This window comes from Macrobrachium rosenbergii, chromosome 12, assembly GCF_040412425.1.
Source record: "Macrobrachium rosenbergii isolate ZJJX-2024 chromosome 12, ASM4041242v1, whole genome shotgun sequence".
NCBI lineage: Eukaryota > Metazoa > Arthropoda > Malacostraca > Decapoda > Palaemonidae > Macrobrachium > Macrobrachium rosenbergii.
The window spans coordinates 29671601-29686419 of record NC_089752.1 but is presented as its reverse complement, the minus strand read 5'-3'; the positions used below and the strand labels follow the sequence as shown (position 1 = coordinate 29686419).

General features: G+C 41.1%; 1 protein-coding gene across 13 annotated transcripts in view; it reads right to left on the bottom strand.

The window, feature by feature from the left end:
• The window catches only part of LOC136844479 (WD and tetratricopeptide repeats protein 1-like), a 157986-nt gene that overhangs the window by 24791 nt on the left and 118376 nt on the right, over window positions 1–14819 (bottom strand). For 9 of the 13 annotated variants that reach the window (XM_067113758.1, XM_067113753.1, XM_067113755.1 and 6 more), the window contains exons 11-12: window positions 14372–14526; window positions 11797–11971 (exon numbers count right to left, since the gene is read on the bottom strand). In XM_067113758.1, the coding sequence (XP_066969859.1) occupies window positions 11797–11971; window positions 14372–14526 (330 nt within the window). The remainder of the gene's footprint in view (window positions 1–11796; window positions 11972–14371; window positions 14527–14819) is intronic. The other 4 variants (XM_067113760.1, XM_067113761.1, XM_067113762.1 and 1 more) reach the window with 1 other exon arrangement.

Sequence of the window (14819 nt, the reverse complement as noted above, 5' to 3'; positions counted from 1 at the left end):
ACTTCAAAGTTCTAACCCACTACATGCTTTTCTGGCCTGCTTTTATTCCCTATGCTTGTTGTATTTTTGTAGATTGGTTAAGGGGGTCGGCCGGCTACTACCGTTTTTTAAGGGCAGGACTTTAACATTCATACCACTTAATAGGGGGGCTTAGGACATCTCCAAACCGCATATGATTTTTGCCTCTGACCTTTGGTTTTGTGACGCCAGCGTGATTTATCCCGAAAATAACCATTTTTCAAAATCTATCTCCTCCCTGGATACTTAATATTAAGACCTGAGATTACTGCCATATATAGACCTGATGTAGACCTCCAATAAAATGAAGAGTTTTTTTATAAAAGTAATTTTTTTGCTAGATATGAATTTTTTAGTTTGGGTAAAAAAAAAACTCGAAAAATCATGCAAACAATCACAAAAAAATTATGATAAAAAATTTAAAAAGGGCTTCATTTTATTGTTCTAGAACATCTTACAAAGCTATGTACCAAATTTCAATGCTATAGCTTTAAAACTGAGGGAGGAGATAGATTTTGAAGGTCAAAAGTATAGTTTTGAGATACGATGCGTTCAAAGTTTTTTCTTTGTATTTCTACAAAGACAATGTTAATAAATCATGACAATTGTGAATGTTATAATCATTTTTGGGTATTAATAAACCAAAATTATGTTATTTATCATAATTTAATCATAAATGAAGATCCATTTGCTAAAAATCTTGCTTCTTTAGGCTCCTGGTCCCCCCCCTGCCTTTTCCTGCTGCAGGGTATTATTCTCTTATGAGAGGGTGTCATAGCTGCCCAAGCTACTCACTGTGGCAAGGTTTTATTTTAACTGTTGTTTCAAAACCATCGTTTTCATACTGCACTATATAATTTTTTGTACATGTGCAGCCAGCCAATCTTTTAGCATAAATCTCTCGCAATCTTTTTCTACTTATGAGAACAAGTTCATTATCTTCCTCATCAATATCTTCGCTATTGTTGCTACTTCCTTCGCTTTCCAGCAATGATGTGCGTATACCAATACGAGTCTTGTACGTGAAAGCACCAGCAGTGGATGTAGAAGGGAGTGAGTTCAAGGTCAGGCGTGGCCTGGCACCGAGGCGAGCGAGCCGACCCTACCTCCGCAATAGTACTCCACTCTCTCTTTCGCTAATTCCACTAATATTATCGGTTCTTGAACTCTTCTTGGAGCTAATCTTCTTCTCTTGTAGGGATAAAAGATGTTTTGCTTGTCTTTTCCTCTTTGGCATGATGAATTTTTGCCAAAAGAAAGAAAAACAGATGTAAAAGTGATCGAATGACAGAGGTGAAAAAATGATGTACACCCCTTATGACTCTTCTGATCACACTGAGGAAAGTAGCTGCTGTGACTCTGTTATGATGCGTGGAGTTGTGAGAGATGCCACTGCTCACAATTTGTTTGATATAAAATGTAATAATTATAAAAATGTACGATAACAGAAGACATACTACATTTTCTTGTAGGGATCGATGTTTTTGGCTCACTGAGTTACGTTTACTAAATACCCTGTAACTACGAAACTAAAAGGAATTTTGGCAAAATATTTCGTAGGCACATTCTCCATTGCCATACAAAGCGCATATATTTTTTTCAGGATTTTGCAGTTTTCGTCCTTTACCTCCATATATTGTAGCCGGCCGACCCCCTTAAATGTTATACTTCTTGTTTCCTCTTTCTATTCTTTATACTTCACCTACATTACCAAAATGTGATGTAATAGCTACTGATACTGGATGAAGATTCTCCAACTTTTCTCCCTAAGTAAAACATGACCAGCTTCAGCTACCATTCCCCAGTAAACAGAAGTTTGTCCATGGGTAATAACTCAACCCTCAAATAAAAGGTAGCAGAGGAAGACTGGTGCTGCTAGTTACCTGCATGTTAAGTCACATTTTTAAGGTAAATTATATACTTCCTAGGTATATAAACTAGAGTCTTGTATGTAAGAATATCTTTTATCACTACAGTACAATGGGTCATCAAAACTTGTTAACAAGGTGGACCAAGCATTTTTCCTCCAGCATCAGGAATTAAGCAGGGTGGGATTATCATAAAATAGTATGATTTGTACACCTAGGAAAAATACAAATTACTATACATCAAAATATCTTTTTATGCATATGACTCACTCCTTAGGTGGGAGGGGTCTCTTACATGACTGGCCAGATGAATCTCCATCCAGAAATGGCATGGTCTCGGTCACAATAGTAAGCAGGGGAGCGTTGACTTCTGTAACCTCATATTCAGTCTGGCATAAGGGATGACAAAGAGACAGGGCCTCGAGTCCAAGGGAGAAAGTCGGGAAGCCCAATTGTAAAGGAAAATCTTTGAGAACCAAGTGTGATCACTATGAGGGATGAAAGGTTGGAACACAGCTATCCATCCCCGAAAATGTAATATTCCCAGTCACAATAGTGAACATAGGAGCAATGATTCCTGTGACCTCATATTCAGTCTGGTATAAGGGATTTCAGAGCAACAGAGTCCTCAGCCTGAGTGAAAATGTCTGTAATCCCATTCACACAGAGTTGAAAAGTTAGAAGCTAAAATCTGGCAAATAAAACTGATGGGTTCAGATTGTAGCTGTAACCCCCTGCCTTGATAAAAGTGAGAAGGGAGAGAGCCATTCTTGCCTCAGTGCCTGAGGCTTCTTGTGATGTCTTTCCAACCAAAAAATATCACAAACTTAATTGAGTAACTTTGAAAGACAACCCTTGTCCTGAAGAATTTATTTCTCGTCCTCCTAATCTGACTGTTCTACAAGCAAATCAGGTATTGAGGGCATCTGCATACTTGATATCTTAGATGCTCCACAAGTTCTTGGTGAGCGGGTTCCGTTCTCAGCTACCACTCTGTTGGTCGCGAGTTCGAATCTCCAACCGGCCAGTGAAGAACAAGAGGAATTTGTTTCTGGTGATAGGAATTCATTTCTCGCTATAATGTGGTTCGGATTCCACAATAAGCTGTAGGTCCCGTTGCTGGGTAACCAATTAGTTCTTAGCCACATAAAAGTAAATCTAATCCTTCGGGCCAGCCCTAGGAGAGCTGTTAATCAGCTCAGTGGTCTGGTTAAACTAAGATATACTTAACTTTTTTAACAAGTTCTTGGAGCACAAGGCATTTTGACCAGGGTAGCAGGAGTCTCTTTCATTTAGAAGTAGAAGCAACACTGGGTGAGGAGAAATCACTCTTGGTAGAGGGACAAGACCAACTCTTCAAAGGAGAGGCAACTGAAGGCTTCCCCTTATAAAGCTGTGAAGAACTACACTGAGAAGAGCAGTTGTGGTCAGCACTGCTTATAGAATTGTTGAAATCCTCACAAGCAATACTTTAATAACATGAGTGGTAACAGTTGTGGTCATGGTCTAAGCCGGAAAAATGACATTTTTATAATAAAATAAAGTCTTATATATACTTACCAAGTAATTACATGGCTATTAGTTTCTTTTAACCGGCAGCTTAAAATTTTGAAATTGCGGGTCACGCTAGTTTGTTTTGGTTATGGCGACATGCCCCGCCCACTTTCGGGTGTAAGAGAAGGTACAACATAGCAAAGAACTTCAATTTGTTTATGCCCTTATGTCCAAGTGAGGGGAAGCAGGTAGGCTCCGATCATGTAATTACTGGGTAAGTATATATAAAACTTCATTTTACTATAAAAATGTCATTTTTACATAAGTAACTACCCAGTAATTACATAGCTGATTCCCACATTGAATAGAGGTGGGAATGTTGGACATATCTACCCCAAAACATTGTTATTAGTAATGAGTTTGAGAATAGAAATTTGCTAACATTGAATCAATGTTGTTGAGCCTTACCTGATAAGAGAGCTGCTACAGGTAGATACTGTCCCTGGTTGGCACTCATATTATCCAGTAGAGGCGAGGTGGTAAAGCCTTGAGGGTCTACTACTACAGTGGGTGCTTTGTAGCGATGGACTAATTTCTGAGGACTAGCAAAGTACAACAAGATGTCCCTGCCCAGGGCACAGTACCACACAAAATAACCAGAGTAAATAGTCACCATAACCACCAAAAACCAAATTAAAAACACCAATACCCAACCATTAAAACCAAAAGACTGGAGGGTACTCCAAGTACATAGCACTCCCAGGCTCCCCAAAAAACTCAACACCCTAAGCAAGGCGAAGAGATAAAAGAAAAGACATCGCTTTCTACGTTTTCTCCCCCAACACCAAGCCAGCCGCATAAAATGGACCCAAGGTACTGCACTGATCGTAAATAGTCTCAATACCCCATAAGTAATGCGATGCAAACACCAACTTGCACTTCCAAAACGTCGCTTGCAAAATTGACGTGAGGGATAAATTGCACTTAAAACGGCAAAGACGTAGCGACTGCTCTTATCTCAGGGGTTTTACCTTGTAAGAGGAGAGCGAGTCTTCGCTCACCATGGAATGTGCTTTTGAAATCAAGTTCCTGAGAAAAAATGCCAAGGCATTCTTAGACAAAGGTCTAGAGGGATATTTCACAGAACACCAAAGACTCCTTGAAGTACCACGAATGTCCTTCGTTCTGTGAAGATAAAACTTAAGGGTCATTACTGGACAGAGAGCTCTTTCTTTTTCAGATGGCCCTACTATCTTGGACAAGCTCATGATCATAAAAGAACAAGGCCATGGATTCGATGGCAATTTATTCTTAGCTAAAAAGTTTAGGGAAAGGAGCAAACTGCATTCCCCTGAGAAAATCTGATGTTTCTGTCCAAAGCATGGATTTCACTGGATCTCTTAGCAGTGGCCAAGGCGACCAGAGAGAGTTTTCCTGGTTAGATCCCTTAAAGAGATAGACTGTATGGGCTCAAAACAGAACTGGCCAGCCACTTAAGTACCACGTCTACGTTCCAGAACAGCAAAGGTTTTTCTTTAAGCTTTGCGGTATCAAAGGACTTAATAATGTCGGACAAATCCTGGTTAGATGATAAGTCCATTCCTTTATGGCGGAAGACCGAGCTAAGCATAGCCCTGTAGCCTTTAATAGTAGAGGTGGAAAGTCTTTTAGTGGAGCGTAGGAAGAGAAGAAAGTCCACTATTTCTGCTACAGAAGTATTAGAAGAGGACACGTTATTTCATCTGCACCAAGACCTGAAGATGGACCATTTAGCCTGGTAGACATTCTCTGATGACTGTCTTCTACACTTCGCAATTGCGTCTGCAGCCGCTCTTGAAAAGCCCTTCTTTTGGAGCAGTCACTTAACAGTTTGAACCCTGTTAGGGCCAGAGAAGACAGGTTTTGGTGGAACCATTGGAAGTGAGGTTGCCTTAGAAGTTGTTGCTTCTGTGGTAGCAGTCTTGGGAAGTCCGCAAGAAGTTCTAGCATATCCAGGAACCACTCTTTTGCTGGCCAGAAGGGGGCTATCAAAATCATGGACAGGTTTTGATGAGACCGGAATTTTTTGATGACTTGTCTCACTAAACTGAATGGGGGAGAGCCATACAGATCTTTGTCCGACCAGTCCTGCAACATTGCATTGGTCGCCCATGCCAAGGAATCTGGTACTGGTGAGCAGAAGAGAGGAAGTCCACGATTCCTGGATGACGTAAACAAATCTATCATGGGTTTCCACCAGAGCTTCCACAGATCCAGACAAACTAATGGGGCTAATGTCCATTCTGTGGGAAGGATCTGTCTCTGACAGCTCAATTCGTCCACCAGAACGTTGAGTCTCCCCTGGATAAAACGCATTGTCACTTGAGTGTCGTTCTGGTGTAACCAAAGAAGACCCTTCCCCTCTTCGTACAGGGAGAAAGAGTGGGTTCCCCCTTGTTTCTTGATGCATGCCAGTGCCATCATGCTGTCTGAATGCACTGCTACTGTCCTCCCCCAAATTTCTGAAGCGAAGCACTGTAGGCCCAGAAATATTGCCTGTTATTCTTTTACGTTGTGCCAGTTTTGCTGTTCCTGAGACCAGGTACCTGACACTTCTTTTAACCCCAAAAGAGCTCCCCAACCTAGGTTCGACACATCTGAAAAGAACTCTAGGCTGGGGTTCAGAGGCTGGAATTCCACCAACGAAGGTCCTCCTTGATTTCCATCATTATCGGGAACACAAACGAGTCTGGAAACTTTTTCCTGTTCCAGCTGGCCCTGAGGAAGGATTGGAGAGGTCTCGGGTGCAGTCTTCCCAAAGTGACGAACTGTTCCATGGATGAAAGAGTGCCTAGAAGACTCATCCACTGACTGGCCGAGCAAAAGTTTAGTTTCAGAAATTCTTCCACTGTCTGAAGACACTTTTCTATTCTCTTCGGGAATGGAAAAACCCGAAAATCCTGTGAGCTGATCATCATTCATAAATAAGGAATCTCTTGAGAAGGCGTCAGGAGAGACTTGTTCCTGGTTGGTGAGAAGACCCAATTCTTGGACCAAGAGAAGAGTTGTGCGAATGTCCTCTGTACATTGAGCTTTCAAGCGGGAACTAGTAAATGAAGCCATTTCGCTAGAGGAGCCAATACCCTGGTGAACACTTGCTGTGCCATTGAGAGACCGAAGCACAGAGCCTGAAATTGGAACACCTTGCCCTGAAACACAAAACTGAGGTACTTTCTCGAAGTCAGATGCACTGGAATGTGAAAGTACGCCACCCATTCTCCCTGGCGAATGGGTGCAAGGACTGATTGGTTTGTTTCCATCTTGAATGTTGTCTCTTTGACAAAGACATTAAGAACACTTACATCCAAAACGGGTCTCCAGCCCCCCGATGACTTGGGCACTACAAAAAGACTTTTGTAGAATCCTGGAGAATGAATGTCCTCTACTACCTCTACAGCCTCTTTCTGAACAAGACTCGACCTCTAGCAAGAGAGCAGCAAATCTCTCTGGGCCAAAAGCAGAGGAGCTGTGCTCCTACCTGAGTACGGGGGACTATGACCTCATTTCTTGGAGCAGGACTTGGAAGAGAACTTCTTGATGGAACGCTGTGGGAAACGGGTATATGTTCTTGTTCTAGTATGTGCTGTAGAACGGGAGCTCCGAAAGGGAGCAGGTTGTAGTGGACATGGAGATCTGGGAAGAAGAGTCGAAGGATCCTTGGGGCGTCTCGCAGACTGGGAGAGCAGTTCCTGAGTGTTCTTTTTCTGCAGGTCAGAGGCAATGTCCAGTACTATAGCCTGGGGAAAAAGGTGCGTCTCGTCCAAGGGGGAGAAGAGGAGGGCCAATCTCTGAGATGGAGTGACACCTTTCGAAGTAAAAGAACACCAAAGCTCTCTTTTCTTAAGCATGCCCATGATGTACAGACTAGCTAACTCCTGCGTACTATCGCGCATGCCCCTGTCAATACAGGAAAGTACTCCTAAGAGATCCGAAGAAATTTCTTGAGGTAACAAGGAGCATTCTCTAAGCCTGCACGCTAGTGTGCCCACCGCCCAGTCTAGGAAGCTCATCACTTCGAAAACCTTAAAATATTCTTGAGAAGGTGCACTAGTTCTGAGGCTGAAAACATAATTTTGGCTGAGGAGAAAGCTGATCTCCCAGCCAGGTCAATAAGGCCAGAGAAGTCTCCCTAAGAGGAAGCAGAGACCCCCAGGGAAGGAGCTTCTCTGGTCGCATAAAACCTGTAGCTCTATCTGGACAACTTGGAAGGCAGGAAACAAAAAACTGCTTTTCCTTGTTCCCTCTTCTCAGAAAACCACCCTTCTACTTCCTTCAGTGCCTTCTTCGCTGAAAAGGAGAGAGCCAAATTCGCTAACCTTGAGGAACCGACTGAGGGGGCTTCCATAAAGAAAGTCGAAGCAGGAGAGGAGGGAGTAGCTGGCGAAAAGAAGCTTGGAAAAGTCGCTAGCAGGAACCTCACCAATGCAGAGTATGCCGACAAAGCACGAATGTCCTTCGTGCCAATGGGTGCTGAGGGGGCTCTGTAGAGACAGGAGTCAGTGACAAAACCTGATGGCGACTGGGTGCCAATGGGCGCTCATCTGCAAACGGGAGCTTGGGCACTTCGAACATAATTGCTGGCCACTCAGGTGCTGATTGTAGAGATGAAGGTGCTGGATATGCAGTTCTTGATGAAGCAGTTCCTTTATTCAACGAAGAAATCTATGTGCCACAAGGCGCTTCGGCGCCAATTTAAGACCGTCGTCAGAAGAAGCGGAAGAGAATTGTTCCACGCTGTCCCAGTGACTGCACGAGGGGTGCACTGAATCCTTGCCTTTCTTACAAGGAACAGGAGAAGAAATCTCAAAACCCACTGCACGCCTTTTCAGAGGGGGTGACTTGTCCAAATAGTGCTGTGCGCGCCTGGGATTATTTCTTTGGAGCTGGAGGACATACAGTGAGCACTCACTTGAAGACCTTTCCAATGGCCTTTGGTTGCAGTCTGGGATTCATCAACAGACTGAACCAAGGGGGCGACTTCTCAGGGGCAGACCCCACTGAAACTCCCTTAGGCTACCAGTTTGACTACTCCCAGTTGGCAGAAACAAATTGAAGCTCTTGGCTATGTTGTACCTTCTCTTACACCTGAAAGTGGGCGGGGCACATCGCCATAACCAAAACAACCTAGCGTGACCCCCAATTTCAAAACTTTGAGCTGCCAGTTAAAAGAAACTAATAGCTATTTAATTACTGGGTAAGTTACTTATATAAAACAAAGGTTTGTACTGGTGACAGCGGAGGCCCCACCAGTGTCTCCAGGTGTCATGGCTGGTGCTCCTCTTGCCTGTACAAGAAGCCTCCAACAAAAAAAGATCCAGGAGAAGACGTCAGTCCTTGAAAATCCTTTCAAGTGGCTGAGAATGAATTTCAGATTAAGACAGTGATTGGTGCTGAAAAGTCAGGAGAGGGGGGAGGGGGACATCACCAAATAGGGCCAAGAAGAAGCACAGCCAAATACACAAAGGACCTAGCATTAGCAAAACACAAGTCAAAGGGTGTACAAGCTGCTATAATACAAAACATAAAAAAATTAAAGTACTGTAATACATCACTATTACACTGAAAACTAATTTGTAATAATCATTCATGTGTAAAAATAAGGGAAAATTACAAAACAGCAACAGATGTAAATGACGTAAATGACACAGTAAAACAATACAAACAAATATAGAGCTAAATTCTCAAGGTGATAAAAGGTTAACCACTAAACAACAGTTGCATATACATAGCTGGCAATCAAAGACAATCCTGGCAACTGAAATGTGCCAACTAAATGCTGAAATCCCTGCTTTATCACTTACTAAGTAACACTAAAGTGGAAAAAGCTGTAATTTATCATTAATGGTGGAAGTAACTTTTTTTAAAACAAAAGTTTGTATACAAATCCATTACAGAAGTCCATGGAACTACAGGAGTCAAAAGGCAAGCAAGCATGAAAAGTTAAGTTGTTATAAGCAGCCTGCTCCTCTGAAGGAGGCCTGAAAAGAGGGCAGCATCAAAACCTGAGAAAACAGAAGTATGAGAGCACACCAACAGTCCTTGGAGATAAGTCAAAATTAAGAGGAACTGAAGGCTAGCAAGAGTATGTAAAGGAAAGACCCTGCCATCCAGCCACTGCTACAAGGACAGCCATACTTAATAAGATTACATCCAATATTTAGGACTTACGATGATGCTGTGACAATGGAAGGTTGTCTACAGAACAGAAGAGGTTGCTCCAAAAGTCTTTCTTAAGCAAGAAATCTCAACAGTGAATGGCAAGTGCATGAGAGTTGAAAACCATCACCATGGGCAAAAAATGAGCGGAGCAATGAAAATCACCAAAGCCACAAGAGCACATACAACTCCAAGCCTGTTTTTACTACCTGAACAGGAAAGGGCATGAAAATGGTTGGGCCACCCTACACTGGAGCACAACAACTTTCCAAGCCACTAAGCCTGGCTGCAGAGAACAGAACCACTGGATCTGACACGATTAACCAAACAGGGCCAGGAAAGACCTCCTCATTCATGCTATGGGATTTCTCAAACCTCTGTGGGAACAAATAACCCTCAAGGAAGGAAATAATAATAGGAAGATACAAGATGAATTAAGACAAGACTGAAACCTTGTATCATATTGCAAGTGAAGACTTATATCAGAAGACCACTGAGCAGAAGTGGAAGGCCTTAATCCCAACACAGTAACCTGACAAGGGGTCACAAAGGAAGGGGCGTTTAAGAAAACTGGCCACGTGTCAAAAACCAGGTCCCTGTAAACCAACTTGGTACAACAATATCCGGGTATCCAATGTTTCAGACATTAACTGAATAACCAAGCACAAGAGAAATGCATAATTGGTTGGAATCAATGAATCACTTCAGTGTCTTCAGTGAAACTTGTCAATAAGGATCTCAACAACAAGGCCCTAAGGACTCTGCCCTGGAACAAGATGAAACTACACAGAGAAAGCAAACAGACACAACCCCTGAAGTACCAAAGTCCCAAGAACAGGAAAACCAACAGCTATCCCAAGCCAACTGCAGAATGAGAGTCAGAACAAATCTCAAAAGGACCTTGAGAGTGAAAGGCCCACTTCCCTAAAAGATGAGCAATGACTGTGACAGCACAGGGCTCCATCACCACTAGCAAAGAAGGGCCTAGACTGAACATCACCCAGTAGCACCGTACACCAGAAGGTCAATGCACTGACAGAAAGAGCGATGACTTGTACAAGAAGCTTGATGCAAAAAACTATTACCCACAGAGATGTAGGTACAGAAAATTAATTCAGAGGGGATGATATGAGGGACCCAGGCTACCTGAGAGTAGTACAAAGAATTAGGAAAATGACAATACAGGAAACCATGGACCCAGCAAAGGACAAAACACCATCTAAAGCTAGAGGAATAGGGCAAGCATGGATCTCACAGGTCCAATGTAGCAAGGAAGCCATGTGCCCTGAGACCCTGCAGAGTCTAGAAAACCACAAGTATGCCTCAAAGGACATCTTCAGACTCATGGCAAGAAGCAATAAGCCTTCCTAAGAGCTACATGCATCCCTGGGCCAAAAGAAGTGAAGATACCATGCATAACAATTTCCAGACAAACTCAAATCCAGCACCTGCACTCATCACCATCTCCACAACACAGGAAAGAAAAGGCAATCTGTCTTGGTGATGGCAGGAAGGCTGTCAAAAAGAAAACTCGAAATGGCAGGAAGGCTGTCAAAAAGAAAACTCAAAATGGCAGGAAGGCTGTCAAAAAGTAAACTCAAAACTAAAACCCAAATACAAAAAGACAACAAACATCACAAAGGACAGAGTGCAACTGATATAAGAGATACAGGAGGAGACAGCCGGAAGTAAACTTCTCCTGGTACTTTCACCTTCTATAGAAGGAAAAGATTGAGCAGACAAAAGGGGAGAATCCCTGGAAGTGAAGTCAGTAGAAGAGGATAATAAGCCTGGGGAGAAATTGCAAAGTGGAGAAGTATAAAAACATGATGAAAGCAATAGCAATGAAATGTGGAAAACATTAACCATACACTTACAAAAAAAAAAAAAAAAGTGGGGCTCAAGATAAGAATGAACACCAGAAATGATCTAAAATGGCTTGCCTCCCAACATTATCCTGACTGCAGGGATGCAAAATGAGGATACAACATAAGAGAACCAAGAAAAACCTGAAGAAGAGCCTAATATACCAAGGTCATAACCATGGCAGAATGAGAATTATCAGTAAGAAAAGCTACCTCGCCTAATCCCCAATTCCAGCACTCCAGTGTAGGCAATATCTCATAGCAGAAAATTTTTATACTTAAAAAATCAAAAGATAACTACCTTCCAAGGAATACACTACGTTTTTATAGTTAACAAACAATCAAAAGATAACTACCTCCCGAGGAATGCAGCCTCTTTGATGTCAGTTGTTGTATTACAATGCCCACAGTAGGATTTGTGATAATCTGTAGCTCTGGAACGCCACTCTTGCTCTTGTGGACTGGGGGTAGGCAAGGAAAATGGTCCTCCTAATAACTGTTCGTCATCACTATCGCCTTCATTATTCCCAACTGCATAAAAAACAATGACTTTAAAATTACATCTGCAAAATCAACTAAATCCTAGAAACTTACACAAAAAAATACACACAAATTACTATATTAATATCAATATTCATAAGTACACATTCCTGTGGAATAAACCAAACTCCATAAACTTGCAGACTAGTTATTACAAAATCAAATTTCCAGACGTGAAAATAATCCCAACAGAGTTAAACAGATACATATAATAAAACAAATATTTTTTATCCTATAAATGAGAAAAATTAAAACAGAGCTCTTAGAATACATATGCAGGCAATAATTAGTGTGTTCATGTGTATATTAATGCAACGGGACCTAACAGACTGAAGAAAGCAATAGTAAAGAGGCTATGGCACAGAACATGCCTTCAGGATTATTGTTATATGGTCATCATTTAATGAAAAACAAAAGTTAAACTCAAGGTCACCTATTATCCCTTTCAGGGACTGCGAGTCATCATTTTTCTCAAATATCTTTCAAACTAATTATTTGATTGAAATGGTACTTTGACAGTGTACAAGACACCCGCTAATTTTTGGTAATACAGTATATTGTAGTATTGTACAGTGTCAAAAGGTTGTTAGTTAAGGCATTTATCCTTGACTTTTAAAGGCAAAGTTGCATAAGTCAGCAGGACTAATCTAGGCAATCGAAGGTCGGCTATCCCCCATAGACAGGAAAGGGAGGGCAGAGATGGGGAGGCCAGGAAAGTGGGTATAGGGAGGGATGAGGAGGAGAAGGGGGAGGGAGGGACAGGATGGGGATAAAGGACGTTCGAATGCAAAGTTTGGCGATGCTTGGCAACACTATGGAAGTCAAGAGTAAACGCCTTAACTACAACCATTTGACAATGCACTACATTACCAAAAATTAGCAGGGGGTGTCTTGTACACTGTGTCAAAGTACCATTTCAGTCAAATAATTAGTTTGAAAGATATTTTTTAAAAAATGACTCGCAGTCCCTGAAATGGACAGTAGCTACCACAAACAGTGGCATAAAGACTCAAATCAGTTAAGCAGGGCATAATTAACCCATGGGTTGTGAATGACAGCTTTGGCATTATCTGTACAAGTTTTTAAAAAGGTACAGGAGTTACTCATTCCCAGTTCCCAGTTTTCTATGAAAGAAAAATATGCCACCTTCATAGAAAAGCAGTAGTAGTGGGAGACTTTATTTCTGCAGAAAAACACTAGAAAAAATAAGTTTTTTTGTGATTAACTGCACACCTCACAAGTTACAAAGAAGGACGCTGCCTGACCCCACTACCCTAGAATTAAAGCACACACATATGACATGCAAAAAAGCAGAAGAAACTACCAGGTTTTTGCCCACACAATACTTAGAAAATCTAAAGACAATTGTGTAAGTTGGGATCAACATAAATCCATCATCATCATCATTAACATTTTCAGGTCAGATTTTCCCTTAGGAAATTAGACATACAATGATTTTCTCCACTCTTGTCTTGTGTACTTTGTCTGAATTCTCCTATATTCGAGAACTTCATCTATGTTCTCTTTCTATGATTTTCTGGGCATTCCTGGTGGTCTTCCATCTTTCTGACAGCCTGTTAATCATCAGAAGTCCAATCCATCTCAACAGTTGTGATGTCAGTCTTTTATTTTCTGGCCTCTTGGGTATGAAATCTCTCTGAACTTCCTTTTTGTCAATATGATCATCTAATTGTATTCTGATCATGAATCTTAGATTTTGAAAACCACCCTATTTTCTTTGGTGCCAAAGACAACTGCATATAGCAGAACAGGTTTTATGCAGACGACATAAATTTTTGCTCTATTTTCTTTATTAGTAGTCATGCAATCTTTCCAGTTGAGGTCAGTGTCATGATTAAATTTACTGGCTTATTCTTTAAAATAACTCATCCTCTAGTATATTATACTCTAACATGCAGATAAACTACTCAAAAATATTTTTAGAAATTTTCCATCCTTATATGCTATAAACAGAATCATCATCTCAAGAGTGCTTATTAAAAAAATAATCTTTCCCATGGTATATTAGTTTTATCTGCATAAATACTGACTAAACTTTGCAAGTGTCACAAAATACGCAGTGTCGCATTTATCAAGAATAAGTAACTATGTTTTTTTAAGGGATACGCTTGAATCGCTACACAGCAAATGTATCAACAATATACAAAAAAATAAAACTGAAGGACTACACAATACAACTGCTTTCAAACAATGTACTGTACTTTACACTGGCACGCTGCTTACTATCAACACTCAACAAATTATTAAAACCATATAGCAAAATTGTAACTGGAAACCCTTCTTTTCAAGAACCATTCCATCTACGTGACATATTTAGTCCAAGGAGACCTCAGTTATACACACTGGTTTCAGCACAAAACAAAGACTTACATTTACCATCTTGTTGGCATAATGAAGTTGCAATCTCATTGGCTAAGGCAGTACATGCTGGAGAATTACTGTGATCTGGATGCATGTTCTTGAATTCATTTAAACAGACCTGGGCCTCCTGATCACGACCAAGCTGATGCAAACACCGAGCTAACCTGAAATAATTGAAAATTATGATAATATAAATTTTCATAATAAAATTTATTATTTGGATACTTACATACTGTTAAAAATAGCCTATATCTCCATGCCAGTAGGCAAGTCAGCATTCAAACAATAGATCGAATGGCTGCCCGGATGACTGTCTAGTACACCAGATGTGTTTCAAATGTTTTAGCTCATCAGAATTCTCCCTACAGCCCACTAAGTTGTGGGGAGATTGGATGGGTCTACTTTAACAGTAGGTAAGTATCCAAATAATAAATTTTATTATTAAAATTTATAATAT